Source organism: Barbus barbus, assembly GCF_936440315.1.
Source record: "Barbus barbus genome assembly, chromosome: 21".
NCBI lineage: Eukaryota > Metazoa > Chordata > Actinopteri > Cypriniformes > Cyprinidae > Barbus > Barbus barbus.
The window spans coordinates 16,469,292-16,485,206 of record NC_136749.1 but is presented as its reverse complement, the minus strand read 5'-3'; the positions used below and the strand labels follow the sequence as shown (position 1 = coordinate 16,485,206).

The window sequence follows — 15,915 nt, the reverse complement described above, 5'->3', positions numbered from 1 at the left end:
GTGGATTCAAAACGCCTCGAACTAGACGTCAACATAAAAGTCTTTTCGAGATTTCATAAAGCGGTCTTAAAGTTCTCACTACGTTTCACAAAATTATGGTAAATTACTACAGCCCGTATAAATGATAACTAACATAACTACATTTTCAAATATCTGCGTTTATAAACATTTTTTTTTCGAATTCGAAAAATCCCCGTATTTGTTTGCATGACTGTTAATTTGACATTCAAATCTAACGGGAAATCGCAACAAGGACGCGTTTGTGCGCGGCCACGTCATGTAAACTAAACTGGGAAGGAGTGCGTACACCAGAGTAACCAAAATAGAAGACGACTGAAACTGCATTTCTGCGTTGTGTTTGTTGCACCTGCTCTTTTTCCTGAGCTGCATCGGCGGAGAACAGACAGATAATCTCCAGGCTCTCCAATCATATGGCAAGATGTCAGATATCGGGGACTGGTTTAAAAACATCCCTTTCATCACTCGTTACTGGTTTGCTGGCTCGGTTGCAGTGCCGCTAATAGGAAAGATGGGATTAATCAGTCCTATGTACCTCGTGTTATGGCCGGAGGCATTCTTTCATAAATTCCAGGTAGGTTTACATTCAATTAAACAGTATGGAGAGTTTAGACAACAGCAGCGATGGCAAGGCCTTGTTTTAGGCCTCGCACTGGAGTAACGTTACACACGGGCTGCGTCCTGGAGAACTGTGCTGTAGTGAACGATGATTGACGCTTTACTGATTTGTTCAAAATCTCATGCACAGTGCACATGATTGCCTACGTGGTTTGTTATATAATATATTTTTTTGTACATTAGGAAGTTTAAATGTTAGTTATTTAAAGGTTGTCGAAGTGAATACAAATACTTAATACGATGTTTTATGATTATGCAGAATATAAATGGTAAGAGATGGCAAAAAAGAGTAACACGTGCTATTTGTGCATTGACATTACCCTAATTTATTTATCCTAATCCCTCCATCTGTACGTCACCAGTAATGTGTTATACTGGTGGTGATATTATTATATTATTGAAACACAGGAAACGCAATTTGAATAAAAAGTTGCGCACCCACAGAGAGAAAAAAACAAACAAAAAAAACAGTAACATTGAACGCGTTTCAGGCTGCTCTGATCGACCAATGACAGTCGACTACGCGTCCATTAACCATGATCATTAATTATCAAAAATATTACATTTATTGTTTTCGGTGTCAGTAATTTCCACCAGGTGGCGCCAAGCAATATGTTTGTGGGCTTAAAGTGTACAACAACGAGATGAATGTTTCTAAGAAATATTTGTATCCGTTATTTCCATCCTTATTACTATTGCACAAAATTATGAGCTTCTCTGGTTAATTTGTATGTGTTAATATCAAAAACCTATATACAGGCCTAGATTATATACATTGTTTTATTCATAACACTTAGTACTTCTTAAAGCAGGGGTTGTCAAACTGGGGTTAAGGGACCCCTGGGGAGTCTGTGGAGATCATCAGTGTGAATAAATCAATAATAATTAAATTCATATTAAACTAAATAAACAAATGAAATATTTGATTAAAACAGCCTACTTCAAAAGGTTTTGCTAAGAAATAATTATACATCTATGCTGCATAGTAGTGAAAAATCTAGTAATGTGAAACAAATACATCAATATTTTCCAAATAATATTTTACACCGATTATAATCTTCATTTTTTTTATACATAAAAATATATAGCTCTTTTGAACTTTAGGATGGGGGTCCCTTGTAAGAGGATGATTATATTTGGGGGTCTGTGGCATGTAAAAGATTGAAAAGCTGTCATACAAGTCCTAAAATGTGTGTAGTGGGATAATGCACTACTCCTTAAGTAGTAAATTTTAATACCCACATCACACTGTCTGGTCATTTTGGTAACGTTTAGCATCCATCACATGTCACTATGTCCTTAACAGTGAGATTTCTCTGATATTTCTTTGGCTTATCTGGTTTGTAAATGGCAGCATTATTGCTTTAAATCTGTTTCCCATGACATGTTTTTGTGAGTGATGCACCTGAAATTGAGGCACGGAGTAATTTGACCTCTGCTAATGGCTAATTAACCTGTGATTTCATTTTTGTTGAGCAATTTTAGTTGTAATTTTGGAACTTAAATGTTGTGAGCTCCTTTTTATATGGTGTTTCTGTGATTGATCAACTCCCTTTGAACATGCTCTAAACTCCTGTCTGCTCACTATTAGCTAACATTGCATGACCTCTATCTTGCCAGTACAGGTTTCTTCTGGATTATGGCACATATATAGGAAGTAAACTGTATCTGAGCGAAATGAGTGATATCACCCACTATAAAGAGCATACACTGCTAAGCCAAGGGTAACATAAAGCTTTTTGTCACAGTGAACCTGGTGCTCACATTGGCACATTTGTCTTGTGAAGGAACCATTTACTGGTTGAGAAGCGGCCAAATAAGCCTCTCCCCATCCTCTCGCGGCATACCAATCCTGCTGTGCTTTTTAACCCACTTTTCTCTATGCTGCAGTCCACAGAGGTCACCTCTCCACAAGTGAGCTGGCGTGATTTATGCTGCAGTGCGCGAGGCTACCGCAGAGCCAGTTCAGACGCCAACATCAAAGCGTTGCTGCTCAGCAGATTCAGTCCCCCAGACCAAAAACCCTGCTAGCTCAGAGTTTCTGTGTGTGCCGGAGGGAGGAGAGAAAGCACTAGAAGTGAGGGAGGGATACAAGGAAAGGGAGGAGAACGAGACAGCCAAGGACTGTAGAGAGGGATAAGGTGTGCATGTGCATGTTGAGCAAATTAAACACCGGAGAGTGTTAAAACATTTGTGCAGGGAAGTGTGTTTGTTGTTTACTGACCCAGTTTTTCTAGTCTGGGAATTACCGAACAAATCTGGATAACAGACCAGATGAGTGTCTGTTCCTCTCAGAGCGTGATGTCTGGTGTAATAGCTGCAGTCATGCTCAGGCACATGGATAATGAGTCCACAATGTGTGGGGAATCAAATCTGCAGTGCAAGCATGGTAGCTGTAACTTTCAGGCAGTGCTGGTGACTGCATACAAATGCTGCTTGCTGGATATTCTCAGTGCCTGTTGGTTTTCTGTACTGCTCCCCTCATGCTGTTCCAAACTTGTATGACTTTTTTTTTCTGCAGAACACAAAAGATGATATTTTGGTAAGATAATGTTGGTAACCAAACTGTTTTGTTTACCACTGACTATTGCATGGACAAAAACACAAAGTAAGTCATGCTACAGGGTCGAAACAACATGAGGATGAGTAAATAATGACAGAATTTTCTGAACTGTCCCTTTAAGTATCTTATGTCTGTTGATTTTTAAATCAGTAAGTACTTTGATGCATCTGTTTCAGTAAGCCAGAATCAGTGGGCATCTCCAACGATAATGTGTGTCAAGTCATTAATAATTTTTCTGTGTTCTCTCAACAGATATGGAGACCATTATCTGCAACATTTTATTTCCCAGTTGGTCCAGGGACAGGTTTTCTATACCTAGTTAATTTGTATTTCCTCTACCAGTACTCCACAAGGCTTGAAACAGGTAGTTTCTGTTTCCTAAAATATATTAAACATCCTTTAATTAAAATAATGTGTGACTGGACTTAAAAGTACACTCAAAGTTGGACGGTCATTCTTACCTGCAGGTAGGGCTCGGTATCGTTCAAAAATGTTCGATACCGATACCTTGAGTTCGATACCGGTTCCTGAACGATACTTTTTCCGATACCAGTTTTATGAAATCAGTTTTAATAAGATTACATTATCTCAAAAAACTATTTTTTAATGTTGATATTTATACAGACTCAAAGCCTCATCTCCTGAGCCACTGCACAAAGGAACAAAATATATCCAACACAATAAATCAATAATTTTAATAAAGTTCAAATTGTTTTCAGTTTACACATCTGTTAGGCTACGTTTACATTAGTGCGTGTTCATTTTAAAACACATCATCATTTCTAGGTTGTTAAAGACTTCAAGAAATTTAAAATCTTCATCCACTTTCATAAGTGGGTGTTTTATTTTCTTTCACCATATGTTTTATTGTTATTAAATTCTGGTGTAGTATGTCTAATTATTTGAATGCATAAAAACAACTTAGTTTATTTAAATTTATTCTTAAAATAGCCTAATGAAATGTTTTATTTTTCCTCAGAAATTCTGTGTTCTGTATCTGGTTTTCAAATGAAGACATAAAACATTAATTTAATTGCTTTAAATTATTGAAAATCAACGTTTATTTATTTTGGCAAACAAAGGGGGTTTACGATTACAATTAAAAAAATTAATAACTGTTGTGTGATCATTACTAAAAAAAATAATAATAAAGTTTTATTAGTAGCCTAGTAGTAGCAGTATGTACTGTCCGCTGAACAATATTGATATATTTCTGCCGCAGTGTCTTCTAAGTTAAATCGAACTTTTATTTTGACGGGTTTCCGGGAATACCTTTACAGTTCTGTGTGTATGATATGACGCAAGTTTTACTCAAATCAAATGGTAAAATGCTGATTAATTGACTCTCACAGCAGTTCTGGAGATGTTGTTCATGTGTTTATGTCCTCATTTAGTTAGGCGGTAGACGCTGAAATCACCGCGAGCTTCAGTCTGTGTGTAGTAAACAAACTGCGCGATATAGAGAGCAGACTGCTCCGTACGCTTTATAATCGCTCTCGCGGAGGTCAAACACTGATCAATCAGCGCCGCGCCGCTTCTAGTCAAACACACCTAGTGCTGCAGGATTATTGGCTCACTGACGGTGATGAGATTAACCCCTTAGGTATCGAAATTAACCCCTTAGGTACCGAACGACAAGACGTTTTTCAATACTCGGTGGTATCGAGGCAATTCGGTCGGTGCCTAAAAAGTATCGAACTCGATACCCAGCCCTACCTGCAGGTTTGTCATCTGCCACTTTAAATGCTTAAAGGGTTAACGTTACTCCACCCCAAAATGAAAATTTTGTCATTAATCACTTGCCCCCATGTTGTTCCAAACCTATAAAAGCTTCCTTCTTTGGAGCACAAGTTAAGATATTTTGGATGAGTACCGGGAGGCTTGTGACTGTCCCAATGACTGCCAAACAATTAACGCTGTCAAGACTCAGAAAAGTATGAAAGACATTGTCAGAATAGTCCATCTGCCATCAGTGGTTCAACCGTAACGTTATGAAGCTATGAGAGAACTTTTTGTACGCAAAGGAAAAAAATAACGACTTTATTCAACAATTCGCCTCCTCTGCGTCAGCGTAGCGCCATTTTGGAGCACCACACGGATACGCTTTCTGCGTTTGTTTACGCTTTGATTTGATTTGAGCCGTGCCACAAGGATATGATGTTTTCGTTCAAATCAAAGCGTAAACAAAGGTAGAAAGCGTATCTGTGCAGTGCTGCAGAGAACCGAGAGGTTCTCATCCAAAATATCTTAAATTGTTCCGAAAACAAACAAAACTTTTACAGGTTTGGAACGTCAGGTGGATTCTGATTGGCTGTCAGTGTTTTATTAGCTGGATTTTTTTAAAAGTGTTATGTGGACATTCTGTCCTCATATATAACAACCCAGAGGAACAATATTGGAATCACTTTCAGAACAATTTTTTGTTACCTTTCAGAACGATAAAAAACATTGCCAGCCAGTCAGAATCTACCCAAATTGAAAGAGATTGAGCATTTAAAGCAACAGACAACAAAACTGCAGCACACTTTTAAACTAAACAATGTTATCGTCCGGTGGTGTGTATGCTAATATAATTAACATTATAGTTATCTTCATAGTTATCATTATTGGTGTGAATGGCCTTTTATACTGACACCTAGTGGTGTAGATGCAGCATTGCAAGTTTTCACTTACTGATGGCATTGTAAAAATTTATTTGTGATTAATTCTATTGCATGAGGGCAAATTGCTAATTTTACTAATATAAAGGTTACTAATATAAAGAGAATTATTCAGTTAATCAAATTTTCAAAATGGCAGCCCCTGTGAGGTGACCCACTTCATGTAAAATAAAACAGCATCTTAACAATATGAATTGTCATATTGCACTATGATGTACAGAGTTTAAAAAGAAATGCTGCTCTTTGTGTAAAACTTTTTTGATGATTACTATGGGATGTGACATTTCCTCGTCTCTTCTCCCTTTCACAGGAGCTTTTGATGGCAGACCAGCAGACTACTTGTTCATGCTTTTATTCAACTGGATTTGCATTGTTGTATCCTTTCTGTCCTGTACAAACTATACTGTAATATTTTATTATAAGATTAAATGTGTCATTCAGTGCAATGCAAACAAGTGATTAGTCATTGTCATCAAATTATTTGTCTGTACAGCGCATACCCATTAACAGTGAAGGACTTCACTCAATGAACGTGATGTGCTGAATTCAGCATTTTAGTTTATTGCATTAAATTATTTAATATCCTCTGAAGATTTGGTTTTGGTTTTCATGCTATGCAGTGTCCACTTAGCAAGAAAAAGCTTTCCCAGTCATGTTCATTTTCCTTTGACACGCAGCTTTAATATGTCCTTAACATTTATAATTCAGATAACAGGCCTAATGATGGACATGCAGGTTAGTCGGGGGTTTTCTTCCTTTTTCTAAATGTGAAATTCTGCACTTAGTAAAGTGGAGGATATAATTGTTTAGTTTGGTATTTTGTTAATTGCTCTTGTATTTAGTATAATTTTAGTTATCAAGTAGGGCTGTCGCGATTCGTCGAGACTAAGTTAGTCGATTATTAAAAATCGTCGACTTCATTTTGCTGCAGTCCACTAACCGGCAAAATACCGGAAGTGGCGCATTTCACGGACGAGAATCCATAAAACACATTATTAGACTATTTTCCAAGGCTGCATGATATATTAAAACCCATTAAGCATAATTGTGAATTCACAAACGCTATGATTTAATTAAATGGTTATATGCGATGCAGTTTAATTATTTCCATGCATGTAGGTTAAGCACGTACGTCTCACAGCGGCTCCGTTCACAGTAGCTCCACAGAAACACGTGGAGCGACTCAAACTCATCTCTGCATGTTGTTGTGAGTTTGTGTTTATTATAACGTTCATCTGGGAATGCAGCGCGCGCCATTTCATCAGATTTGTAAGATAAATCTACACAAACACAGGATAATACATCGCGATTTCAAAATAAAAGCTTTTTTTGATCTCCACATATTCATGTAGCATTTCTGTCCTAAAGAAATTTACAAATATTAAAGATTAAGTGTACGTTTGAATTAAATGGTGCTTGGTCAATATTAAACGGTAATGTAAAAACAATCATCAGGCTGTCGGCGCCTCCTGCAGGCCTTTGTTGTTATGCGTAATCTACATTAGCTCTATTGTTTACATTGTATTTTAACAGTTTTGTTCAATAAAACATATGATTTCTTGCTTTTGATACTTTATTTGAACTAATTATTATTGCATCATTGCTATTATATATGTATTTTAAGTCATTTTAAAATCTATTGATCACTTAAATCCATTTTTATTACCACAAAAAAATAAAAATAAAATAAATAAATAAATTTATAGGGCCCTATCAATTCAGTTTTGTTACATTTTATTAATCAAAAAGCCTGTCTAATTAATTGAGTTTTACAGTTTTATCTGTACCAAATTCTGTTTTCCATTATTTCTGGATTCCATTTTAATTGTTCCATTAAATTTTAATAATAAAAAGCATCTCCAATTAATTGATTTTATATATATAAAAAAAAAAGTTTTTTTCAGAAATACTGTACATTTACATTTTTCACTTAAATTCTAGTAAATAATGTTTCTGGTAAATAGTCCTTTAAAAAGTGTTTTTTGATTATAAGTTTAGTATTATTAGACTAGAACACGTGGATATGTTGTCATTCTCACACTATAATACTGAACTTTGATTTCAGTGATTTGGACTATGAGATGGACACCTGCTTCTTGCACTGTGTTGCACTTCACTTTTGCTTTAAAAAAGGATTTCATAGAAATTTAGATTTCATTTGGTTTAATAAAATATTTTAAAGTAAAATTGTTGATTTTTTTTGCGGGAAATTAGTCGTTTAGATTAATCGATTAATCGAAAAATTAGTCGTTAGATTAATCAAAATAAAAATAGTCGTTAGTGGCAGCCCTATTATCAAGTAATAAAATTTTAATATCTTTGAATTTGAACTTGAATCTATTTCATCACTAGGTGCTAACACTCTTTAATTTTAACATTAGAATTTACTCTTAAAAATATATTTAACATGAAGTATGTTCATATCTTTTCTAAAAGTTGCTTATGCTCAGAAAGGCTGCATTTAATACAGTAAAAAAATACAGTAAAAATTTTAATGTTTAGAGGGATTATTATAATTCAACACAAATTCAATGTAATTTAGTCCTGTGATGTCAAAGCTGAATTTTCAGCAGCCATTACCCCAGTCTTCATTGTCACATGATCCTTCAGAAATCTTTTTAATATGCTGATTTGGTGCCCAAGAAACATTTCTTATTGTGAGTGCTGAAAACAGTAGATTTAGTGTAGTCAGTGAGTTATGAAAGAAAATATGAAAATGCCCCCTGCCTCCCTACATCATCTTTCAAACATGAAATTGCTTCAGAAGCAAATGTTGCCCCTCTTATTTGGAGTAAATCGTCATTAAATGAAGATATTTAAAAACAGTCTCAAAGCAGTTTTTGTCTTTCTAAAATCATCTGAAACCTGCTGCTTAATCGAATGACAGCCTTGTGTGATTGAGCATTCTTCTGCACTGCTGGAATTCCCATGGAGTTAATTAAGCTTTTTAATGGAACCTATTAGTCGTTTTTGCCGTGCATGACATTTTAAAGTATCTTTTGCCTTTATTATGTGAGGACAATTCTGTAATGTTACATTTAAATTTTCATTCCTTATTCATTTGTTCATAAATATTGGCTCGTTTGTGTTTTGCAGCTCCTGATGATCCCTTTGATCATGTCTGTTCTGTACGTCTGGGCTCAACTAAATCGTGACACGATTGTATCTTTCTGGTTCGGCACCAGATTCAAGGTATTCAATACATTATTACTACAGTATTATTTTATATGAAATACTGATGTATTTTAATGCTTCACACTAAAACCTGTTTATGTTCACACTAACACAGGCTTGTTATCTCCCTTGGGTCATTCTGGGATTCAACTATATCATCGGTGGCTCGTAAGAATTTCCCCCCTTACAGATTAATATTCAAATGTCATAGTCATTTGATGTAAATGTTGTATAACATTGAGTCATCATAGTCGCATAATAATCATTGCAACAACAACTGTTTCTTTCTTCAGTGTTGTCAATGAGCTGATTGGGAACTTAGTTGGTCACCTTTACTTCTTTCTGATGTTCAAATACCCCATGGACCTGGGTGGCCGGTCCTTCCTCTCCACCCCACAGTTCCTGTGAGTTTATTGGCTGCACAGCTGGCCTCAGCTTCCTGTTATTATGAGTCAAGCAATGCTGATATGAATGAAGTGCCTTTGTATTCCATTAGTAATTTATGCATCTGTAGCTAAATGAAAGTGACAAGTTAGGGGTTAGTGCAGTAATGATACTGTTATGCTTTTATTGTCATAAAAAAAAATTCTCAGGTACCAGATGTTCCCAAATCGTCGAGGTGGGGTTTCTGGATTCGGTGTTCCTCCAAGCAGGAGACCTCTGCCTCAAGAGCAGCCAGGAGGCGGAGGAGGTGGGCACCATAACTGGGGTCAAGGCTTTCGGCTGGGGGACGACTGAAGTCTTGACTCTTGCATCAGTGGATAAATACAGACACTTCTAACATCAATGCTGCAGAATAGGAATTTTATATGTTTTGGGTTTGTTTGTTGCATTTCTTCTGACCCAAAAGGAAAAGTGACGGGGCTCTTTCCCAGCGTTACATATTTTCCTCTTACTCTCGATGTCATATCACGCTGTTATTGAGTTTCACAGTGTGTACAGAAACTCTGCAAAAATATGTGCAGTAGCAGAGTTGGTGTAATTGTAGGAAATTCAGGGGACTTTGATTGTTTCCCATAATATGATTGCATCTTTCCGCGTATTCATGTTATTTGCTCACAGTCAAATGTAGCTGATTAATTTCTCAATGAACTGTTCAGTATAGATTGTTTGTTAGCATGGACCTCAAACCTTTTTTTTTTTTTTTAATATGTATGCATATTTCCATCTGTTTTATGTTTAGATGCCAGCCTTTTCACACATTACAGATGAGTGAGATTTATCTTATAATACGTACACATGCTATCTGACAGCAAACAGAAACCCAAGTTTTATAATTTTGTACACAGTTATATTTATCACATATTTGATTTTAGTATGCACTAAATGACATTGTTTTGATATTATGTCCCTCAACACATTGTTTGGATAAAGGTGCTTTATAAAATCCAGATACCTTTCATGTGCATATGGTGTATAATGGTGATAAAGTCATATCAAACTTATAAAAAGTGAACTCTTGCCAAAATCTTTGTTACTAATGTTCCAAACTACAACCTTTACTAAAATGTTCAGTTTACATTTCTAGTGCTTTATTATTGCAATTTCATTGAGTGCTTGTTCAATTACCGATGCTACAAATAAACTGTAAACAGCTACTGTGCTCACTAATTTGAGTACATTGATTTCAGTGTCTTGAGAGACACGCTCAGGATATAGGCGCCTTAAAAGTTGCATTTAAATTTTGCAGCACCCTGAAAAGAAACTTACTGTAAGAAAATTAGTAGCTCCTATTGAAACGGAGTTGTTTTTTTGAATTTTTACTTTGGCAATGCTACTGATGTGTAAACGACGAGACTCGAAACAGGCTTTCAATCGGTTGTGTTTTATTGACTTACAGCAGACTGGTTCTTATAAAGAGCAAGCAGGATTCTTGGTAGCAGTACTGTATTCCTGATACATGTCTGAACATGACACTAAAGCAGATGCAGGAAAAAGAAATACATTTAAGCGAGCTGAAAGCAGTTCACAGCTGAGTAGTTGAAACATGGATCTACATGTTGGATACCAGGAAAAGCGAACATGATACGGATAAATTTGCAGTTACTGCAATATTGCCAGAAATTAGCCTATAACTACAAATAAACATGTGCTGTGCATCTCTGTATTGTATTGATTTCAATTTTGATTATGTCCATCGTGTGGCTCTGTACCCTTGGCAATAAGGTACAGTACGAGTGCAGGCAATGTGTTTATGGTCCAAAGAAAAGTCCATAATATCACCTCGTTTTCTGGAATGAGATGGTTTTTGTTGAAGCACCGCTTGTATGTGTCCACTTGAAATATTAAGTGCCATCATGGACCACATTGTGTTTTAAACCAGCTTCACCAGCAGGTGGGTTAGTTTTGTGTCCACTCACAAAAATGATTGAACATTCCATTATAAGGGCCAAGGGAAATGTCTTGGGACTCCTATTATAAACGTAACAAAAGTCTCATCTTCAAAAAATTTTACAAATCTGTTTGAGTACAGAAAAAAATATTTACAAGGGCCCTTTTAAAAAACAAACATAATAATAACAACATAGCAGTCCAACTTTGGCACTCCATGGTCACTCTCCAGACAGTGTTTCACAGATGCTCCCAGTCCTTCTAGTCTCTGATAACCTCAGAGTCCAGATATGAGATCATTGGTTCCATTCACGACAACAGAGGTCATTCCTTAATCATCAGGCCCATCTAGTTCAGTCATAGCAGCCTGTTTTCTTCTGCAACAGAACAAGCAACAAATGCCACTTGACTCACATAAATTATGGATGAAGCTTTGAAAGAAAATACAAGATTGACACACTGCCCCCCTCCCAGCGCACACAAAATTTGGGCTCTGCCCTCTCTCTCGTTGCCAAGCTGTTTTTCTAAAGGCTAAATTACAGACTGCTGACATTCTGGGTGTCTTACAACCACATCTGCTACATTATCATGAGAAGCAGCTATTCTCAGGGAAAGCAACTCACTCCTTCTCCATTCAAAATATCAGCCAGCTAGTTAAAATAAAAAAGGACTATTACCTTTATCACTTCATCCTGTTACTCTGTGCTCTGCCGACAGCACTTCCAGGTCTCGTGCTACTTTCTGTGCATCGTAATCTTTGCCGTCAATGTCAGCTGCCAAGGAAACCCACCTCTTACCATCTACACTCGCCTGTCCATGTTGGTCCTTGCTCTTGCTGATATCAGGCATGTTGTGGCCCAGCTTACTGGTGAACCATTCGACTATGTCCTGGTTGGTTAGTTTTGACTGCTCTGCAAGCTTCTCAAAACCCTCCCCTTTTTGTACCTTTGTCTCTTGAAAGTGCCTTTGTAGGACACTCTGAGCCTGCTCCGAGATCAACGAGCTGTTTTGTCCATTCGGTCTTTTGTTGCTAAGACTTTTAAATTGCTCCATCCAACCTAACGTCCCATTTTTCAGAGCAGATCTGTTGTCCTTAAACCACCGGACAATTTCTGTACGAGCTAACCCTGTTTGGATTTCTAGTTGGTTGTACTCCTCTGGTGAGGGCCACTGGGTTTGTGCAAACATGTCTTTAAGAAGGCAGAGGGACTTGCCATCAATGGCCTCTGGACACATTGAAGATGTGAGAATGGGAAGAGGTGAGTCCCTGACTCTGCTGTCCTGTTCATGGACTCCATTCAGTGGCCCCCTTTGAAGGTGATGCTCCAGCCTTTTTGAGCCCATCGAGTTGAGCAAAGCTTGCTCCAGGTTGTCTCGTAGGGCACGGCGCTCTGTAAACCAGCAATCAATTTCAGTTTTGGAGAGCATGGTGTCCGCCACAAGGTGCTCTATCTCAGCCTGGGTTGGAAAGCTAGTCCTTTGGAAACTCTCCTCTAACTTTTTCATTTGCTCAGAGGATTTGCCTTTAACTCTCTCTAGCAGGGGAAACTGTGTGGCGACAGGCTTATGCAGTTGGCTGTCCTTCGAAGAGAGGTCTGTTTTAATCTGTTGCACTGCTTTATGGTTTCCATGGCGCTGATCGCTGAACCATTTTTTGATCTCTCCCCAGGAGAGGCCAGTCGTCTCAATGAGACGATACACTTCTTCATCATCAGGAAACTGGCACTGAGCATAGCTGGTGGTCAGCTCTCTGATCTGATCAGGGGTTTTCTCACAATCTGAAGAAAGGCTTGGTGTTGGAGAGACAGACTTGGGAGTGCTCTGAACAGACTGAATTATTGATGGTCTCTTTATCTCTGGGACAACCAGTGGTACTGTGTGGGCCCTCTTGACACCCTGTGCTATTTGATTTGTCACTGTTAGTGTGAGAGAAGCACCGGTAGCAGTTGAGGCATTGGAAACCGGTGCTAACACCAGGCCAGATTGTCCAAGGACATGGCAAGGGACGGTCTGGATAAGGGGCTGTGACGCTTTAGTGGACTGAGTTAACTGAGCAGGTAAGACAGTGAACGCCTGTTGAACAGGCTGAATCGTTCCATTGAACATCTTCTTTCGTGCTTCCTCAACCTCCTCGGGAGACCAGCTGATACCTTGTTTTAGCCGTTGGGTAGTGAACCACACTTTGATTTGTTCTTCAGGGTGTTTGGAGGCTGCAGTGAGCCAAGAGAGCTCAGCTTGGGTAGGGTACGGAAACTTGTTGAAGGAGGTGATGAGGGTCAAGTTGCCATCTAGCGAGGGGTTGTATTTTGAAGTGTTCAAGGGGACGGCGATTTTTGGTACTAAGTTGTAGTTAGGTGGGCGTTGCAAGGATGGCATTATATGAGAGAGGCCATCCTTAAGAGTTGCATCTGGGATTATCACAGTCCCATTCACATTCACTGCAGTAATTTGCTTTTTCGGTAGATCTTGAGCAAGTTTGTCCAGTGGACTGTCGTCCTGCAACCGTAAACTATCTGCTTTGGGCTTGCCCACCTTAACAGTACTGGATTTGCTCAGAGGAAAAGCAGTAAAGTCCTCTCCTGACTGAGGGCTGGTGGAATCATAGATGACGGCACAGTTTGAACCTTCGATTGTCTGTTCTAGAATAGTCTGACTGTTGAGTTTGATTCTCTTGAATTTGAAGTTGCTCTCCCCAGGATGGCACTTCTCATTGTGTTCCGTCAAAGAATCAAACTTTTTTGTGTTGAAGTTGCATACCGCACACAAGTACAGTGGGTTGAGTATAACATTGGGGTGGTTGGAATCGACATGATCTTTGAACTCGTTGAGATTTTGTGTGGAAAAGGGACAGTATTTGCACTCATAGCCTCCTTGGAGTTTCCTCTGTGGTCGTGTTTTCACTTCAGGTTTTTCCAGCTCCGTTGCTTTCTGCGTAGAGTTCACAGAACTCTTCCTATCCGTCCAGTCCTCACTAGAAGACACATGTGAGGATCCATTCTCTTCTGGACCGTCCACACAGGAATCCACATCTTCTGGATCGTCTGCAGTTACCAAGTCATCCGGTCGGATCATGCAGGGTGTTGTAGACTTTCTTCGACTAGCCATGGTCAGGGAGTAAGACGGTACAGTGCAGGGGGACTCTGTCGATGGGCAATGGGCAGGTCTTTGTCTGGTGGAGGATAGGTAAAGGATGATTCCGCTGACTGTGAATGTCAGCTCCAATGGAAGACTTCATGAGACTTCATCCCAGATCACGCAGTCTATTTAAAAAAAAATATATATATACAAATTAAGTATTCATATAGCAAAACTAGATTTTCATGCATTAGGTAATGAGGTATGAACTATATTTGAAACAATTACTGGTGTGCTTAAGGGGGTAAAACAGGACAAGAAGGACCACACCACATTGAGGTATAGCACACAGAACATGCATATGTTCAGTTCTGAGTCGACTCCTGATAAGATTCAAGATGGAAACAGTGTAATACAAAAAAAAAAAACACAAAGGTTTGTCCACTTTTTCATGAATTAACTAACTTTTTTAGGTTGGTGTATGACAAAAAAAGATTACAAGAAACAAAGTAGGCCAAATTCAAGTTGTCAAGCCACAAGCAGACAAACCTGTTACTGAAAATGTGTCTATAAACAAGGTATCCTCTAGCCTATACATGTCCATTTTTCTTTAATTTGTACAAGGTCAAACTTGGAAAACTTTTGTGAAAAGAATTTTGAGCAGTCCACAGAGTCATATCAGGTGCTGTCGAGATGATAAACAGCTGCACGGTGTGCAAAGACTGATAGAAAACACTGGTTTCAATTTTAAGATGCTGCAAGTTGTGTGCCTGACTCTGCTGCATGGTGTGTGACTGCCTTTAGGCACTTAATGTGAAAATGCAGAGTTTTTCAAGGTTCTTCACTATCTAAAACAACAGATAAACATTAAAGGCTTACAAGTATCTATGTCTCAATGTGACACAAAAGTTATCAGCTTTTTAATCACAGTTAATTGTCACTTCAGGTGCAACGCAGCTTGATTTAGTGTGAACATCGCCACAAAGGACTACAGAACCTCATTAAAAATTAAGTTGAGGTGTTACAGCTCCTGCATGAAAGCATTTAAATACACTCCCCGTGTATTAAATTAGAGGGCATCAGCAATATGGTGATCAATCAGAATGGGAGGGGCAAAATCATCCTGTGCTAGGCTGAACTTGTCCAGTCCAATAATAGCCTTCCTCAGGACTGTGTTGCCCTCAGCAGATAGCAGTACATTGGAGACTGATTAAATATGGATGGGACCCTGAGCATCTCATATCATAGCCTCAACTCATGTGAGAGCACCAGTATAATGTAACCTTAGAAATTCCTTTTTTTTTTTTTTGTTCTTTGAGAAAACTGTGCTAAGGGCAAAAGGACAAACAAAGTTCACAGGGAATTATTAAAAAAAAAAAAAAAGCATTTTGTGGCAAATGAGGACATACATTTGTATAATGACATGGTATTACATAGGTACTACAAGGAGAAGGTGACTTATGAGGACACTACCCC

General features: G+C 38.2%; 2 protein-coding genes across 3 annotated transcripts in view; one reads left to right on the top strand and one right to left on the bottom strand.

Annotated features, from left to right (window-relative positions):
- The first annotated feature begins 22 nt into the window (after positions 1–22).
- On the top strand, positions 23–11,138 carry LOC306887243 (derlin-1-like). Its single transcript, XM_079444848.1, has 8 exons — positions 23–592; positions 3,452–3,563; positions 6,170–6,234; positions 6,568–6,594; positions 8,956–9,051; positions 9,149–9,201; positions 9,327–9,437; positions 9,627–11,138. The coding sequence occupies exons 1-8, from the start codon at positions 440–442 to the stop codon at positions 9,769–9,771; spliced, it is 762 nt and encodes a 253-aa protein (XP_079300974.1). The 5' UTR covers positions 23–439; the 3' UTR covers positions 9,772–11,138.
- The window catches only part of LOC306887222 (zinc fingers and homeoboxes protein 2-like), a 14,983-nt gene continuing 9,913 nt past the window's right edge, over positions 10,846–15,915 (bottom strand). For both annotated transcript variants that reach the window (XM_079444807.1, XM_079444808.1), the window contains 2 exons: positions 12,042–14,624; positions 10,846–11,741 (listed from right to left, as the gene is read on the bottom strand). In XM_079444807.1, coding sequence (XP_079300933.1) covers positions 12,052–14,469 — 2,418 coding nt within the window. In that variant the 5' untranslated portion in view covers positions 14,470–14,624 and the 3' untranslated portion in view covers positions 10,846–11,741; positions 12,042–12,051. The remainder of the gene's footprint in view (positions 11,742–12,041; positions 14,625–15,915) is intronic.